Genomic DNA, 17,854 nt, shown 5'->3' with positions numbered 1-17,854 from the left:
GATCAATTATAATTACTGGCACAATAGTTGAATCGCACCATGGTATTGTACAGTAACTTGAGACTGATTTCTGTTGTTACCATGGCTTTAGAAACCATTAGGAAATGACGAGGAAGGTGACAGTTTACCTGTTGAGACTTTGGCATGGCTTTGTCTGAGATTGGAAAACCATTTTTTTTTGTCATTTTGCAGATATGTAACACAGGCTAAAACTGTTTCTATAATTCATACCAGTCATAAATAGGTAATGCCATTCTTTCTCTTAACAGGAACAAGGTATGAAAATAGAATTCCTTGGGTAAAATATTAGCACCATTTGGGCTATTAAGTAGTGTGACTTGTTCAGTAGTATTTCATCTACTTCTTTTGTTCCTGATTGCTGTGTAGGAGATTGCATTATCCCCAAAGTAGATCTGTTCAATATCCACACCATAAATGAAGCCAAGTGGAAAGTGAAAGCCCTATGATTAGTACCTTTCCAATGTCAGAGGACAATACTGGCAGCATTTCATAACACCAATACAAATGTTGGGTAATGGATGGCTTAGAGGCAAGTGGTAATTGAAGTAATATTACTGCTTACAATAAAGTCGATTAACTGAGCCTTTTAACGTCTATCACATTAATGTAATGAAGAATTTAATGCAGTGTTATTTGAAAAGTACTGTTAAACAATGGGGTCTTAAAACACAATATTTTATGAGATCAAATTGCTCATAGTTCTATGTTAAGTTTTTGTGTGCTCTTTATAGCTATTTCTGCACTACAGTGTTTTTGTTGTACAATGTATTACCTAATTTTGAAGAAACTGAAATGCCAGTGGCAGTGGGCATTTTTGTTGCTATATATTGTTGCCAAAATACGATCACAAAAATGTTACTGCTAATTTAAATCTGTTCTTTTATTCTCTTTGTATGATCTGCCAAGGATCACAAATGATACTGCCTCGGCCCTGACTGTTGTCATTGAATCCACACTGTAGTGTGTTTACTGGCAATACACAGTAAGCTCAATATAGCCTGGCAGCAAAAAAGGGTTAACCCTTACAAAGTGTTCTCCATTTATTTTAAAACAAATAAGGGTATCAGGCCATTTAAAGTGCCTTTTAAGATTCTCACTAAAAAGATGGTACCTGGTACCATGGCAACAGTTGCAGATATTATTTGAAGCTGACAAATCTTTACTTTCTTTTTATTCTGCCACCAGAAATACAGTCCACTGACCATAATTGAGATTAAACATTTGCAGTACAGCCATATGTATTGCTTATACTGATATTGGTTTACTGTTGGTCTGAAATACATGTTAAATTAACTGGATCACCCTGTGAACTGAAAGGTACACAATAGGGCTCCTTTACAAAAGCAGCACAAAATACATTTTTGGACACAAATATCCATGTTTTTTTTACCCACAATGCAGAGATTTGCACAGATTTCATCATTGAAGGTGCAAGCCAAGTTGCAATGGACACAAAGTGGTGTCTATTTTGGATTTTGTTAGACCTGTCCAGGATAGTTCACATGCTCAGTGAGCTCTGAGCAGCTGTTGAGAAGCTAAGCTTAGCGGTTGCCGCAAATTATCAAGCAGAAAATTAGGTCTCCCTGTCATATAATCTGATGCTACAGGAATGATTATTGAATTCTGATGCTAATTGCACTGATTTCTGAGCTGTCAGATAATGAGAATCCGAAGAAATTACTAATCAGCCTTATATTTTGACATTTACATTTTAAATATACAGTATATTGTGAGTCAGCCCCTAAGCTCAGTAACTGACAGCAGCACAGAGGATATAGAGAATAGACAGTGATATTCTGAACAATCTGGTGGTGTTCAATTTGGCCACACAATTGGATGGTGATCTAAAGTGCACAAATGGACACTATAACCTTAACCCCTATAATGAACGTTTCAGACTAATAAAACCCTCAGCTTTTAGCCATTATTGCCTCTTAGTGGGAGTTAAGTTGATATAACCCAATTAAATCAGATCAATGTGTACCTGCAAGAGAACTACAGTAGACCCCCCTATTTATGGTTTTTAGTGTACCAGAAAAAAGGTGTAAACTCCAGTAAAATGAGGGAAATGCATTATATATTGGTGGCTGCCCAAAAAACATGGTATTTAAAATCGAAGTTTCACTTTAAATCTGGTTATGCCGCAGTTTTTGTATAGGCTGAAAGATTAACTTGCTGTAAGAATGCAGTTTCAAATACAAGAAAATGTTTAAACCCAGAGAAAGAAAGGGACATTGTAACTTTTATAGCTGTGCAAAATATAAAAATGTTTTCCAACATGTTGTATGTCCTATAAGCAGATTCAGTAGCTAGTGAGCTTGCTACTGCCATGCTTAGGGAATCAATGTTAGATTTGCTACAATGTACCAAGAATGTACAGAGTTAGTAATATTTCTATATCTGGCCTATATGGTGTAACTATGGGGATTGCTAATTAAAAAAGTATATGAAGAGTATGAAAGTTTATGAAATCAGTGAGTATTAGTGATTGCTACTTTATATGCGGGCTGTATGGGGCCAGTGACTAGGAGACTTGATACATGCCCAGGCTGTATTAAATCAATAACTAGGAGGTTTGCTACCCAGGCTGTATAAAGTCTGCTTTATGCATTCCCATGCACTTTACTGCCACAGACCACTGATACCTCTTTATTTGTGCTACAATGCATGACAGAATGGCTATTGAAGCCAGCGATCTCTGAGCTAGCTCTATTCCCTAGCTGCAATATAACACTATCTCTATTGAAAAGCCTGTTCAGATCTAAACCTTCACATTCTACATGATGACAGACTGATGTAAATCCAACATACAGTGCAGGATCACGTCAGATTGAAGGTTGCTATAAATGATGTTTCAGTGCCCCCTCTGGCCAATACGAAATATATTTATTCAGCCGTGCCAAGAATTTTGCTTTTTTCAGAGATGGGTTGCAGATGTACTCATTATGTGTGACATTTGTACAATGTCTGCAACTGCTTGCAATCCACAGCCAAGGATTTGGCAGCATCAAGAGCACTTTAGAAATAAATAAGAAGTTCAATACAACCCAAATAACTACCTAACAAAAATCCAGAGTCATAATGTTAACAGCAGACCCATTCCATGTAAGCAGATTATTCACTGTGCAGAATGAATACCATGGCTGGAAACAGCGCTATCTGTGTTAATAAGAAATAAGTAGTACCCTCTTCAAAATGCTGTACTTCCTGCAGATAGTAGGGAAAAAAAGACTTAAAAGTGTTCCAAGTTGTTTGATATTAGTACAGAGTGAAGTTTATATTACCAGTCTTGGAAGCATTATACAATAGAGCAGGTTGTCAGCAAATAAACTGCAAAAGCAATATATATATATATATACTGTATATATAATGTGTGTATATAATATATATATATATATATATAGAAAAAGGCTGAGGCACACACTTATAGGGATAACAACCTGGGTGCAAATCAGATAAACAATGTAAATATGTAAAAAATGCTGATGCACACCAGGAAAATTTTATCAAAAAAAAGATACTTAGTTTATTTAGATGAATAAACTAAGTATCTTTTTTTTGATAAAATTTTCCTGGTGTGCATCAGCATTTTTTACATATACACACACACACACAATATGTACCTAAATGTAAAATTGTCCTTATGGAAAGTAGTCTTCTTTATGTAAGTATGTTCTGTTAAGGGAACATTTTTTCTCTCAGCTATATGGAAAGATAAACCTTCCATATTAGTGTTTATTGCCTTAAATGCTGCAGGACTACCAGCATATTTAAACATATTATCAAAGAGAAATACATGTTGGGAATTGTAGTAGCTAGTTTTATTTTTCAACATAGCTAAACGAAACTCTTCTCTAGCATTCTAAAAAAAGATGTACACTTAAAGGAAAACTATGCCCCCAGAATAAATACTTAGCCAACAGATTTATATACAGTTTATATCATATTAAGTGCCCTAGTAAAAAATCTTAACAAACTGGAATATATATATCAGTAAATATTGCCCTTTTACATCTTTTATCTTGAGCCACCATTTAGTGATGGGCTGTGTGCTCCCTCAGAGATCACATGACCAGAAATAATGCAGCTCTAACAGTAACAGGAAGTAGTGTGGAAGCAAAAGGCGAAATTCTGTCCATTAATTGGCTGATGTGGCCTAGCATGTATGTGTGCCCTGGTTTATAAAATAATGCTAGCAGGGAGGATTTTAATCATATATATTGCAGTTTGGTAAGATTCTTTAATAAGCCACTTAATATAATATAAACTATCTGTTGGTTAAGTATTCATTCTTACCCGTTCACGCGGTCGGGATATGAATGTTGAATCCTCCTCTGTCCGCAGCAGGAGCGATGCCCCTCCCCCTGTGCGTGGAGCTGAGGGTACGGATGTTTCATACCGGAGACGCCAGAGGGGTACTAGTGATCGTGCCGATCGGGCTGGTGAGGATTTACATGCCTCTTCGATACGGGGGGACCGTTCAGGCTATCGTCTCCGCGACCGGAAGGGAAACAGGAGACTTTTGTTTTAAATCTTTCCACTAAAGACTTGACTGAGGCACAACTTTCTCTACTTGGAAAAGGGTTATCTTTTTCACCATCAAGGGACTTTAATATACTGGAAACTTTGATTGATATCAATAGGTTTGTTCGTAAACTAGTTTTAAAGAAATATTTTTTGAATGATTTAAACTGTGTACAACTAGAACAACCTGTAAATGCGGCGACACCGGGAAGCCTTATTGAGAATGGCTCTGATAGTCAAGGTTTGTCTTTCCCCAGTATGTCTGATAATTTGAATTGTCAATTACTGTTTCAGGATGAACGTTGTTTGCAGAATTTATATGCTTTACAAAATGAATCAGACACGTCCATACACCGTTTTGGTGTTGACCCTGAGGAGATAAGGGATGGCTTACGTATGACTTCTGATTTCTATCCACTGCATTGTAGGGGCAGTGTTGTTGATAGATTTCAGGAGCTAATAGAGAAGGAGCTGTTGTCACTTAAAATGGAGACTAGGAGTCAGTTCACTGGCTTTAATTTGACTTCTCAAGAAAAGGCAGCCCTTAAACAATTACAGGATGATAAGTCTATAGTTATAAAGAATGCCGATAAAGGGGGGATGGTAGTCGTGTTAGACAGTGAGACTTATAAGAATGAAGCCATGCGACAGTTGAATGATAATTCTACTTACCAACCCCTGAGTACTGACCCTACCATTGAGTTTACTAAAAATTTGGTGGAATTAGTTAATGATGCTTATAAGTCTGGATTGTTCAATGAGAGAATCAGGGATTATTTGATACCGACTTCTCCGAGAGTCCCCCTTTTCCACCACTTACCTAAGGTCCATAAGTCTGAGCGTCCGCCCTTAGGGCGACCAATTGTATCTGGTATAGCATCTTTGAATGAGAAACTTTCGGAATATATAGATCTTTACTTACAGCCTTTGGTTAAACGGTTAACTTCGTATGTCATGGATACAAAACATGTTTTACAATTGCTTAATCATTTAGAGTGGTCTGACAATTTTTCCTGGGGCACGATTGATGTAGCATCATTGTATTCCTGCATCCCACACGAGAAAGGAATGCTAGCGATCTCTTATCACTTGGATATGTATAGCACTTATGATGAGGGCACCAAGCACTTTATTTTAGATTCTATTAGTTATCTATTGTCTCACAATTTTTTTCTTTTTGATCAAGTTTTTTACCTCCAGAGGTGTGGTACGTCGATGGGTGCTAAGTTTGCACCAGCCTATGCCAATTTGTACATGGGCTGGTGGGAGGAGACCCACATCTATGGAGGTGATTCACTTTACTTACACAATATAGTTTTTTATAAGCGATATGTGGATGACCTCCTTTTGGTTTGGCAGGGGTCACATTCAGAATTTTTACTTTTTGTCACTGAGCTGAACACGAACACGCTTAATTTACGATTCACCAGTGAATTTAATACCCATACTATCTCTTTTTTAGATTTGAAACTGGTTGCTAGGGGCACTGTGGTGGAAACCACAACCTTTCGTAAAGCTTGTGCTGGTAATTCTTTGCTAAGGGCAGATTCTTGCCATCCAGCACATATGTTTAGGGGCATCCCTGTGGGACAGTTTCAGCGTTTACGGAGAAATTGCAGCACAGAGAGTGCCTTTTTGGAGCAGGCTGTCATACTGCGAGATCGATTTCTTGATCGTGGGTATAGCATGAGGTCACTGTCCTCAGCCTTTATTAAGGCCTTACGGATGGAGAGATCAGACTTACTCACTGATAGGAAAGGTCAACATCATGGCAGAGTTGGAAGGGGTTATGTTTCTCCTACTTTTGTAACTTCGTTTTCTAATCAGTTCTATAAGATTAAACGTATAGTTTCTAATTTAATTCCTGTTCTCTATAATGATCCTGACTTGGCATTGGTATTACAAGGTGGTTACAATATTGTTGCAAAAAAAGCTCCCACATTGGGTAATATACTTTCACCAACTCTGTGGCGGTCCCGGCCTTTGAGAGCGACATGGCTTACAGTAAAGGGTACATATCGCTGTGGAGCACGCAGATGTGTTACTTGTTCACATATCAGGCAATCCACTACCTTTAGTAGTTCAGTGTCTGGGACAGTATTTAACATGCATTTTTATGCCAACTGTAATACGCGATATGTTGTGTATCTTCTAACCTGTTCAAGATGTAGCATTCAATATGTTGGCTGTACAACACGCTCCCTTAAGAGCAGGATGAGGGAACATATTAGACATATAGCTGCTAGAAGTAGCAACAGTCCCGTGGCTAGACACTTTTTACAATGTTGCCAATCTGATGTATCGTTTTTGCACATTCAAGTCATAGATAAAATTCTTCCTGATGCAAGGCGCAGTGACTTATATGCTAGGCTCTTACGTTCTGAAGTCAAATGGATATTTACTCTTGATACACGATATCCTAATGGCCTCAATTCTATTTTTGACATTAGCTGCTATGTTTGAATTTATGAGTCTATTTATTTGTACATAAAAGAATTTCTAACATTTAATGTTGCCATTCATGTATTAAATTAATATTATTTACTTTTTACTATATTTATTGATATTGATGTATTGAACAGTTTACTTGGATTGATTGGATGTATTCTACATATGCATTTTACAAAAAAAGTCTTTTTTAAATGATTGGCCTTGTAAATATAGCCTACAGTTTTGATTTATACAGGTTCCAGATTCCACTATGTGTGCTTTTTTACTGATGGGGGTGTATGTATTGATGTCTTAATTTGCATGTTTAATTGCTTATGACACTATTTAAACCCTCCTACTGTTGTATATGTATGCCTATGAGTAAGTGCGTTCGCGCACGAAACATGTCAGGCGTCTAGTTTTTAGATGGAACAATAAAGACCTGGTTTTAGCAGCATGTCGTGTCCGGAGATGTTTGGAGCTCAACTGTATATGAAGTATTCATTCTGGGGCACACAGAGTATCATGTGGGTACTGTCAGTCATGTTAAAAAAGTGAACAGCAAAATAATCAGCAAGGACTGGTGTCTGCCTAGTAAGGCAAATGTAATGAAAATATTTTTATCAAGGCCTATCAATTTCTAATTTAAAATAAAAAAAAAAAAAAATAAAATAAAATCTGATTGCATACAAATCATTTGATTTTTTTCTCCATTGCTAGCATATATACAAAAAAAGGTAGATAGTTTGAGTATTGAAAAATACACATTCCATTGGCTCCAAATGCCTTTATGGGCTGTTGGTCTACTTGGTAGGGCTAAGTATGTCTTGTTTCATTGTAATAGACATTGGCGGCCTCTGTGTTATTATTTTAGTTCACCATCATTCAACCTGTGTTCCAACAGTTGGAAATGAAGGAGCTTGTATGTATGGATGCACTTGAGTATGCATGAAGTGACCATCTTGTGATTATTAGTGCCATAGCCTATTTTCCCTTAACAGTTGGCACACTGTCATTATATTAGCGTGTGGGCCCTTATTAGCTCGGCTTATAATAAATCTCATATCATTACTCATAACTGAATTTATCTGAGCCAGGTATTCAAAATATAAAGGTTTTGCATGCTAGGAAATCTCTAAACATCCTCTCTGCACATAACAGCCGCAGTCCTGAAACTGTTCTTTCCTCTACTCATTTGTAAAACAGTGGAGCTGACATTTACATTTTACCTTTAATGTTTCCTTTTGCTCAGCACCATCCTAATCCCCATGGTAAAGCAGCAATACACTTCTAATTGTGGCACAGAGTAGCTGTGTAAAAGCAACCACTTTATATTTCTGCCAGCAACATCGGAAAATAAATAATAAAATAAACATTGCCATTAGCATAGATTAATTGACCTGGGATTCTTAATGAGTTCTGCATTGGAAGATACATATCCCAAGAACACGTTCCTCTGACTTTCTGCTAATTAAATCATATCTGATTGGTAGAATTTCAGTGGGTGCTCTTCTGTGCCAGACTACCTTTTCTCTTTTAAAGATCTGATAAGAGCATTTTTGTTTTCAAAGCTAATAGCTCCCCTGCTGCCCTGTCGGCATCTACCTCAATTTGCATGGGTTTTATACACTTAACCCTCTGCAAGTGGAGGGATTTCTGCTGAGAATTGCCTTTAGTATACATTGCATATTTATTACATACTTTTAAATCTACAGACAGGCCAGATAATTTTACTTGTGTGCTTCCTAGATATGTATACTGGGGAATCCCACAACTGCAGTTAGCTAGGAATTGTTTCATGTTCATTTTTTGAAAAAAACAAGTGCAAGAGTTTGGAAAATGTAATGTAGGAAGAGTAATTGACACCAGGGCATTTTGTTAGTGAGAAAGCACAATTTCGAATGATGGAATACTATTAAGATTTTCATTCATACTTGTCATGGTATATCTAGTATAATCTAGAGCAACTGGATTTGATGAGTAATCACTGGTATGTCAGTTAAATGGTACATAAGCAAAGTAGCTGCAAATTGGCTTATTCGGGATGGTATATAATAACACATGCGCACTGGATAATGTATTCCTGTTCTCTGTATTGGCAGGTGTACAAGAAAAGAGAGGTGTGAACGTTCTCATGAACCTAGAAGATTTGCATCTGAAATGAAGCAATGTGTGCGATTAACTGTCCATCCAAACAACATCTCTGTCTCGCAATACAATGTACTGGTAAGACAATCTTAATAAACAATACCTGTCCTTTACAGTGTATGCTCTTCTGTGAAATAAAATATTCTAGCTACTAGAAGTACAGAAACTGAGACCCACTGGTAAATATAGTAGACACAGCCAATTAGCTGTTAGCTGATTAGTTTTGATGGCAGCACTGTATTGTTTTTGAGGATTTATCACATCTGCTGTTAGGATGTAGACTCATGAAGCTACTAGTAGCAGCTACTTGTCGTGGCTACTAAAATAGACAATGCTGATCATTTACTGATAATTGTCTCTATTTATGTTATAGCAGGCAAGCCTCAGTATTGTCTATGGCAGGGTATTTTCTGGCATTTAGAAGCCATGAAAAAGTAGTTGCTACTAGTAGCTCCATGTGTCTTCACCCTTATACAAAGATTTGTGTCAGACCGGCCAAGATTAGAGATGTGGCGAACTAATTCGCGCGAACATCGGGTGTTCGCGAACTTTTGGCGATGTTCACCATTTTGCGTATACATAGGAATAGCTTCCGTTTTTTTTTTGGCGTTATTTTTTGGCGTTTTTTTTTTTGGCGTTTTTTTTTGGCGTTTTTTTTACAAAGTATTTTTCAGAGAAATTTTTGCTTGATCCCCCTCCTGCATGCCACTGTCCAGGTCGTGGCACCCTTTAAACAACTTTAAAATCAGTTTTCTGGCCAGAAATGGCTTTTCTAGGTTTTAAAGTTCGCCTTCCCATTGAAGTCTATGGGGTTCGCAAAGTTCGCGAATATTCGCGAGTTTTGCCGAAAGTCCGCGAACGGGTCCGCAAACATTTTTGGCGATGTTCGCTACATCCCTAGCCAAGATCCCTTGCAATAGGCAGTCATCACAATGTAATTAGAATAGAATTAATTTCATTGCATGGCAATTTTAGTGACATGTTTTCCCTTATAACTGAATACAGTGCAGAGTAACATAAGTAATGTTATAATGTATGTATTGGCATTATGTTATAAAAGGCACTAGGTTTGCCTAGGAGCAGTAACCCATAGTAACAAATCAACAGGAAGCATCTCTTTGTTTGCTATGGGTTACTGCTAGTGATGAGCGAATCTGTTGCAATTCGGTGAAAGCATGGCAAATTTTTTCAACGGCAAATTTTTGCAAAAGTTTCGCGAAACAATTCACCAATGACGAAATGCGGAAATTCGCTGCAAATTCATGGCCTGGTGAAAAAATTCACACATCACTAGTTATTGCTACTGGGCCAACTTTGTGCCTTTTATTACATATAGGGTTGATTGTGGTGTCCCCTGGAACTTACATTCCTTGCCACAAGGGTACTTCAGGTCAGTGACCTTCCTCCATTTCTCTGTCCGATTGCTGAAGGTAGCACCTAGTGCCACCACCTTCTTGCCATCTGTAATATCTGTAAAATCTTCTCTATCATGTGAAGGTGTGCCATTTTGCAATGGTAGTCCATTCCTGTTGAAACCCTGGCCACCTCCAAAAGGGATTTTTCCTTTCATAACCTCTAGCCTCTTTTGTAAAATACATTAACATCTGTGTTCAAGACTTAGAATTCATTGATTTGAATTTAGATTATTCTCTGCAAAAAAAGAGAGGGAGGAAAAAAAAGCATAGGGTTGTTCATGTGAAAGTAATAGCATCACTTAATAGAAATGGGCCTTTCTGCCTTTCCTGATTGTGTTTTTCAAGTATGTACAGTTTTTAAAAGAGTAATTGATTTTCCTTTGTGAAAATGCACTTGATTGCAGTCTTCTTGGGTAATTATTTGCAGCAGAATTATTTTAAAGATTTGCAAGATCCATTTTAAATGGATCTTCTGCTCACAGCAGCGGGGAATAACAATACTATTTCAGCATAATGTGCTCATCCTTGAAATCGTCAATTTCTTTGAATGTTTCATCCTTTCTTACTTTAAGCGGCCCAGTTGTATCTACGTAGATGAATCAACAGTTACAAGTACAATTATTGTTCTAAAAAGTTAGCTTTCCTTTTATTTGTCGATAATAAAATTGAACAATCCTCATTCTGTGTAGAAAATCTACAATATATATTATAGTTATCTGTCTTTCCTACTTCTACTCTGTTCTTCACAACAACAGGCAAACTAAAGTTTCTTATGACAAAGTATTTGGTGCAACGAAGCATCCATTTTGACCATTCAATTCCCAAGTTGCACCCACAATGACACATGAATTCTGGGAGGAAAACAGTGCATTGTGGGAAAAAAATGTGGCGATTGCAACAGAAATTGCACTTTGGTCACTCCATCTGGGTGAAGTGAATGAACCCTAGTGTTAATAATAAGTCAGTCAATAAATAAAAATATAGTCTTAGTACATTTGCTTTCTGTCTGTTGGGGATTCTGAACCTGGTAAGATACAGATACAATTTAAATTCCAGTTGCAAAGAGCCAGAACAAAAAGTCAGTTCCTTAAAATAAAAATGATAAAAAGACCAACTGAAATGTAGATTAGACTGCATCCATTCTCAGTGTAAGTGTTCATAGAAAATGTTAGTTAAAAGGCTTATATTCCGGGCATTTTCAGCCTGAAGGTCTCTAGCTGGTTTTTGCATTCTAATTGAACAAAAGTTAATTTTGATTCTTAGGTAGAGAGAGACTATACAGACATATAGATTGATATATTGCAGTTACAGAGCAATACTACACCTGTCATTAAAAATCTGTGGAACTACACATATAATAGCACAGGGACTAGAACTCATATGCAGTACCACAAAGCCTGAAACTTGTTAAATTCCCATCTGGTAAAAGGATTTCAACATAAAGGAAAAAGAAATGTTGCCTGATCCCTGCACTGTAGCTTCAAGTTTAACATTATTGCTTCAGGGTCTGCAGTAAATGTAAAGGTAACAAGGTTGTAAAAAGAGCAAATGGCAAGTGCACAGAAAATAATGGAAGATGAAGTGATAGCATTATACAGATACCTGGTGGGAGCTATTGGTAGGTTGTTATATAAATTGCCTCATTGACTTTTGTATCATTTGTATGTTTTGTACTGGAATAACAAACACAATTTAACAATGGAACCTATAATGTTGCGAAACCCTTAAAAGAGCAAGATGTTTCTGCCATACTAATAGTTGTTACCTTGGCAACCTGGAATGATCAAACTGCAATGGCTAATATCTTTTTTGGACAATATTTAAAACTGTTCCACCAGCAATATTGCATTTATGGTGATGGAAGGCTGCACTGGTATGGGAAAAATGTATTGCCAAGGCACACTCCCTTCTTCTGCTTTGTGGAATTATAGATACAGACAAACATCATACAGCATACTACAGGTATAGGACCCATTATCCAGAATGCTCGGGACTAAGGGTATTCCGGATAAGGGGTCTTTCCGTAATTTGGATCTCAATACCTTAAGTCTACTAAAAAATCAATAAAACATTAATTAAACCCAATAGGATTGTTTTGCATCCAATAAGGATTAATTATATCTTAGTTGGAATCAATTACAAGGTTCTGTTTTATTTCTACATAGAAAAAGGAAATCAGTTTTAAAATTCTGAATTATTTGATTAAAATGGAGTCTATGGGAGACGGGCATTCCGTAATTCGGAGCTTTCTGGATAACGGGTTTCCGGATAAGGGTTCCGATACCTGTAACAAAAAAAATATCTGGGAATAAGAGCTGATTCCCAAGAAGTTTAGCTCCCCTAAATTTCTCACAATCATTGTTTCCTTACTTTTTTTCTGAGAAGATTAAAAAAAATAATTTTGCATGTCTTTCAAACAGACTTAAATTTAAAACATTTAAACAACTTCAGTTGAATCATAGATTTTAGAGCAGACTCAGAATTTTGTGGCCCAGGGGGTAAAATAGTATTCAATTGCTCAAAGCTACAGACAATTTTCAGGAGAGAAAAATAAGTGAAGGCAAAGTGGGGAATAGCTTTGATACATGAGTTAGTTGTTAATGTTAATAAAAAGAGTAAAAAGGTAAAAAGAACTTTTATATACATCAAATAATATTGTAATATTGTCATGCAATGGTATTAGGAAGATTACTCAGGTTCAATGTGAAGCAAGGGAAACACATCAAATTAACATCAAACATACTTCCAAAGTCACCGATCAATAAGAAGCTTGCACTTTTCTAAAACATATCAGTTTGGCAGGTAGGTCAAAAAGTCATTTGCTGCACTAAAGCAGCACTTTTTGGATGCCAGTCATTATGTTTTTTCCCCCACAATGCTGCAGTTTTTCTCAGAATACCAACATCATTGCGGCTTAATGCTTAGTTGCATGCATTGCAGTTAAGGGCCATGCACCAAAATGCACCCTAATTACATTGTGGCTGTGTGTGTGACATTAATAACAACATTAGTGTTATGTTTTGGTAGCTGAGAGATGGTATGCAACATTACTTTATTAACAGCTCCAGTCAGCCATTACAGTCAAGCAGAAACTTCTACTCTAATGCTAAAAGCAGTGTAGAAAGTACTATGTAATATACAGCATAAGTTTTGAACATAGTGATACCTGCAGGTCATTTGTATAAACACCACAATTAGGAAGGGATTTGCTTGGCGCAAGTAAGTAGCAGCAGTTGAAGCAACCCACTCGTAAAACCCTGATCTACCATTCTGTGCAAGCTGGCAGTAATTCCAGGGTTCCCTAGCATGCACTTGCACATTATCAATTAGAGGGGGCTAGTCAGATGAATTGGCACTCAGTCTCTGCATGTACGCATATGTGCAAGGTGTGTTTATGGCTGCATCTTTTATAAATGATGTAAATTTTTTAAACCTATTTTAGTGTGCTGCGCTGATGGCAAATTACTTCTGTATAATGCCAGCAAAACACATGCAAAACTGCTTAATTTTCTAAAGGTGCTGAAGTCAAAGGGTTTTTTTTTTTGCAGCAGGAACTTTTATGTGGTGACATTGAAGTAAAAGGGTATTTTTACACTGCAATTATTTCTTCGCAGAACACAATGAAGTCTATGGGTCATTTTTTGCAGCAACTTTTCCATAGCAAAATTTTGCAACAGTTTTGTGAAAATATTTAATGATGTCAAAATGCAGAATTTCACCACAAATCCACCAATAAGACCCTGTAACCATGCTATTAAATTAAAATCACCTAATAAATCTCTATTTATATATTATATTGTACTTACTGCCCAATAACATGCAGATTCCACTCTAGTAATGTGTGTAGTGTATAGTTATATAAACTGCCTTTTATTGATTTTGAAATTCTGTGTTATGAAATATTTCTAACATATTTCTGGTTACAGTTGGTATTGGAGGCATACAATGTACCAGAGCTGTCTGCTGGTGTCAACTGCACATTTGAAGATCTCTCAGAAATGGATGGGCTCGTTGTTGGAAACCAAATTAGATGCATTTCGCCAGCTGAGAAGGAAGTTCCCAGGATAATCACAGAAAATGGTAAGACAGTTACACAGATTCATAGTTACTACAGTGAAGAAAAGCCATTTGTCCATCATGTTCAACTGTCCAACGCACCATTGATCCAGAGGAAGGGGGAAAAAAACATCTTGCCTGTTTTTCCCTGGATGGTGTTTCTTCTCTTTGAACATGCAGTTATTGTATTTATGGTTAATTAGCTTAGCTAAAAAAATAAGGTCTTCATAAATGCACCGAAAGGATCACAAGAAGATCATGAACTTCTCTGACAGCTATTTTGCGCATTGTCTAAATAACTTGTTTTTAATACACTCATATAAGTAAACTAGGTCCTCTGGGACATGAATATTTTACCCTTTAGCATATTTCTATTTATCTCATAACATTTTAAGTTTCTTTTACCCAGAGAAAACCGATTCAGAAAGCTTTTCTTCATATTTTAAATGTTCTAATTGGTTCAATTAACTTGTCAATATTTTTTACCTTGGTATTATTTTTTGAATTGGCACCCTACTGTGGGTTTCACTTGCCTTTTAATAACATTGCAAAGAGACTTATGATGGAATGTAATACATAGTAAATAGAAAAAAATGCACACAAATAAGAAGAAAAATTCAATTTTGTAATGTAATATTGTTCATTAGACTGTTATTACATTGCAAACCTTAAGTGCCCATTGCAAACTTTTGAAGACATGCTTGAGGGTGACATAATCTTTTGAAACAAACTAAACAACTTTTTCATTAAGAAATAAAATTTGCAAACTTTCTTCCACTGTTGGAAGTGGCCGCTAAACAGAGCAAAGCCCATACAGAGGCATACATTTTTGCATTCCAAATAATTTTTCCATTACAACGTTTTATTACTTTCCCCCTTTAGAACATAGTGGCACAACGGAACATAGTGGAACAACCTGGCACAACGGGGCAATAAATATGTGAAAAGTCCCTCCCCTCCCCTGCATTTATTGTGTGGAAAGCTTACCACATTTAATTGCTGTGTTGTGCCAGCTTTATACTTTGTTATAACTGAGAAGGGTGCTGATCCCCCCCCTACTGAAAACCAGGTGATGACTGAAGGAGAACAGGGTGTGCCATCATGAGTAACATTTTGAACTTTTCTAGCCTAACTCGCATTGCAGCGATGTTGTATTCCTTGACTTAATTCATCCCCTTCACAGTATTACAGTAGTAATTTCAGAAATGCCAAGATTAGTAAAGAAAACCCTACAGCATCATCTGACTACTTTTTACACTTTTCTAGCCATGGCCAATTAATGGAACAATTACAGCGGAGCATTCCAATGAACAAAATGTTATCATTTACTTCAACTCAATAAGCAAATAGGTTGATAATATTGTTGCTACTACAGCTCATATGTTTAGGTCATATCTGTTTATGACACATTTTAGTAGAGATATTTGTTGAAATTTAAGATCTTTTCAGAACTGTGCTTTGACCTTTTTAGCAAGATGACATTTTGTGTATCTTGCTAAAGATTTTAGCCCATGACTGATGTCCTACAACTGACCTTTCAGTTTTTACTGTTAGGCATCTCCAATTCTTTCAGATTCAGCTTTTCATTTTGAGAGTTACAACATTATATGTGAGGCCAACAACAGTTGTCACTTTACCCCCAGTGCCATCTAGACACAGTTCATGCCTAAAACTAAAGTGAATGGATTGAGTTTAGATATACTCGTCATCTAAAATCACTATTTTTAAATGTAGTTATGCTTAATTGACATTGACCTTTTTATTCAATCACTTTTATTATCTTAGCCTATCATTTATTATGACCTGGTACTAACCTTTACTTACACATCAGTATTTATTTTGTATACCCATGAGCAAAAGTCTACTTAATCATCTGTTGATTCCATAACTGAGCTGATGCACAAATGATGGATGACATTTTATTAGCGCCTTATATCACCTTGTTGATGCTGAGAAATCAATTTTGTTTTATCGGCACACAAGTTTTTCTGAAAGCTAACATTTTCAAATGATTCTAAAAACTTCAATAAAGGCAACCTGTGATTTTATTTATTTACTTATTTTTTGTAACTTGTAGGATGCTAGCTCCTTAGAAATACTGTGCAGCGTGTAGGTCTGGCTTTCCTCATATTAAATTATTATTCACCATATACAGCTGTTTTAAAGAGTTTGTATTTGCTGTTAATACACCTATAACTTTATTTTCTGTCATATGATTCGGATGGTACTGTCTAGAGGGCATAAAAGAAAGTCATGTCTAAAAGGAAATGGTTAAGATGATATGATATATTAAGCAAAGGAATAAAGGTCAGTTTGTGCCTATAACAGCAAAAGGAGTAAATATGCTCAATTCATGCTGGGAGAGGAAACAGAAAGCAGAATATGGCTTAAAAGGTTCCCAGGCCCTGAAGGTCCATTCACATTTTACTAAGGTTAGAAACAAAGTTTACAAAATAAATCCTGTATTAATCTTCCCTCTGGGTTGCATCCCTTAGTAAACCTCAGCTTAAATCAAATCAAATATCTATCAGGGAATTACCAAGTGCTTTAAACACACTTTTCAAATAATACATGACACCACAGTTTTTTTTATATTTACCAGTTATAAGAATAAAAATGCGTGACCACTATAAGTCCTATTTCAGAGAGAATACTTTACCAAATGTCAGTCTAAACTTAAAGGAGAACTAAAGCCTAACTAAAGAAGTATAGCAGAAATTATGTACATTATGTTTTGGGCTTTTGTACCAGCCCAAGGCAACCACTCCCTTAGCAGTAAAGTACATGGCATTTTGTAATTTAATAATTAACCTTGTAGCATCACCTGATAAGACAGACAAGCCTTATTTTCTTCTTGATTATTTGCAACAACCCCTGTGGCTAATTGCCAGATGTGTCTTATGCTCGGCAAGCCAAAAAATGCTTGCAAAGTATATGTCCCTATGCTTGAAAAAACTTCTACTTGTGCCTGCACTGGGAAGCATTGAATATGCTCGGATGCAGGCACACATAGCGTATTTCTGCCTGAAAGAACTTTTGTACACAGTTTCAGGCAAAAATACGCTACATATGCCTGCACATGTTGGAGATGTTTTCAGTAGAGGGGCGTATTGTCAGCAAGCGTTTTTCGGCAGATGAAGCCATGACCTGGGAGACGCTAGCCGATGGTTCCAATTTTATTTGCCTTTAACAAAAGATAAAATTTCATAATATTTTGACACGCTAATTGGTCGAGCCATTGTGATAGGCTGTGCATACAA

The 17,854-nt window shown here is 36.5% G+C and overlaps 1 protein-coding gene across 1 annotated transcript in view; it reads left to right on the top strand.

The window, feature by feature from the left end:
* The window catches only part of plxna4 (plexin A4), a 423,718-nt gene that overhangs the window by 307,043 nt on the left and 98,821 nt on the right, over positions 1–17,854 (top strand). The window contains exons 6-7 of the mRNA XM_002931848.5: positions 9,078–9,201; positions 14,465–14,618. Coding sequence (XP_002931894.3) covers positions 9,078–9,201; positions 14,465–14,618 — 278 coding nt within the window. The remainder of the gene's footprint in view (positions 1–9,077; positions 9,202–14,464; positions 14,619–17,854) is intronic.

The sequence above is a fragment of the Xenopus tropicalis genome, chromosome 3 (genome assembly GCF_000004195.4).
Source record: "Xenopus tropicalis strain Nigerian chromosome 3, UCB_Xtro_10.0, whole genome shotgun sequence".
In the NCBI taxonomy this organism is placed as follows: Eukaryota; Metazoa; Chordata; class Amphibia; order Anura; family Pipidae; genus Xenopus; species Xenopus tropicalis.
Note: the sequence above shows the minus strand (reverse complement) of the source record. Positions and strands in the feature narration are given on the sequence as shown.